The sequence below is a fragment of the Emiliania huxleyi genome (assembly GCF_000372725.1).
Source record: "Emiliania huxleyi CCMP1516 chromosome Unknown EMIHUscaffold_1508, whole genome shotgun sequence".
Lineage (NCBI taxonomy): Eukaryota > Haptophyta > Isochrysidales > Noelaerhabdaceae > Emiliania > Emiliania huxleyi.
The window spans coordinates 1915-3101 of NW_005201082.1; the positions used below are offsets into that span (position 1 = coordinate 1915).

At 67.6% G+C, this 1187-nt stretch overlaps 1 protein-coding gene across 1 annotated transcript in view; it reads left to right on the forward strand.

Moving 5' to 3' along the window:
- Nucleotides 1-461: 461 nt before the first annotated feature.
- EMIHUDRAFT_252954 (hypothetical protein) overlaps nt 462-1187 on the forward strand; it is a gene marked incomplete at both ends in the record, with an annotated part of 2589 nt that continues 1863 nt past the window's right edge. Inside the window, one exon of the mRNA XM_005786459.1 lies at nt 462-1175. Within this exon, the coding sequence (XP_005786516.1) occupies nt 462-1175 (714 nt within the window). The remainder of the gene's footprint in view (nt 1176-1187) is intronic.

The window sequence follows — 1187 nt, forward strand, 5'->3', positions numbered from 1 at the left end:
GGCTCGGGTTACACCAATCCTGCTCGCTACCCAACGCGGCCAAAGGATATCCACCTCGAGAACCTCGAGAACCTGTGTGTCTCGCGCCTTGCGGGGGGGGAGCGGAAAGGAGGAACCTCTTCCCAAGAGCACCACTCTTGGAGCGCCGCCACTACCACCCAGAGCGCTGCAAGCAGCGCCGGGCAATGACGGCTTACCGCCCACCCAGCCCCCCCTCGGCACACCCCGGCAGCCAATGTGTGACGGCTCGAACCCGCTAAGCCATCCCGCAAGCGGGATAGCCCGCCACTCGAACCCGCAAGCGGGCGTACGAACCGCGAGCGGCTCGCACTCGTGACACGCAGGCGTCCGCCAGACGGCGCCGGGGCTAGGCGACCGAAGAGGAACTACTCGAGTACGGCAAGAACCGCACAACCTCGCTGCAACCTTCGTGCCACGTGGTTTGCGGCACTTTCCGCGGCATGGAGAGCACCTCCTCCTCCTCCGACCGGCCGCGCGAGCCGGTTCGAGCCTTCTCCAGGGTGCCCTCGACCCTCGCTCTGCTGGGAAATACCTGGCACGCGCCTGAAAGATCGCCGGCCGTTCCCGGGCTGGGCCGCCGGTCCTTCTCGCTGATCGAGATGCACATGCGCCAGGGCTCCGCGCCGCGCCTGCGGGAGTTTACGCCGGCGCCAGTTTTCCACAAACACGACTCGGTCCTCGGCGCGCACGCGGTGGTGCGAGACCTCGAGGCGATGGGAGGCCTCATCTCCTCGTCGCACTCGCTGTCGAGGCTGCCGTCGGCGCCTCCCCGCTCGTCGTCATCTGAACCGCCGCCGCAGCCTCGCGAAGCCGCGGCCGTCGAGGGTCCCAAGCAGGAGGCGCCACCGGCGGAGGCGTTTTGCACGCGGCCGCACGCCATCGGCGCCGCGTCGGGTCTCCTCCTGTTTGGCTGGCTGCAGTTTGTCGAGCTCTCTGCCGAGCAGCCGCTCGCCAACGAGATGCTCGCCGTTGTCGCCCTCGTCGCCGTCTTTTGGATGTTTGAGGTCCTCCCGCTGCCCGTCACGTCGCTGCTGCCGATGCTCCTCATCCCTGCGTTTGGGATCCTGGACCACAGCCTGGTCGCGTCCGCCTACTGGGGCCCGGTGCAGATGATGTTTGTGGGCGCCTTCATCGTCGACGTCGGCATCGAGCACGTGATGCTGCAC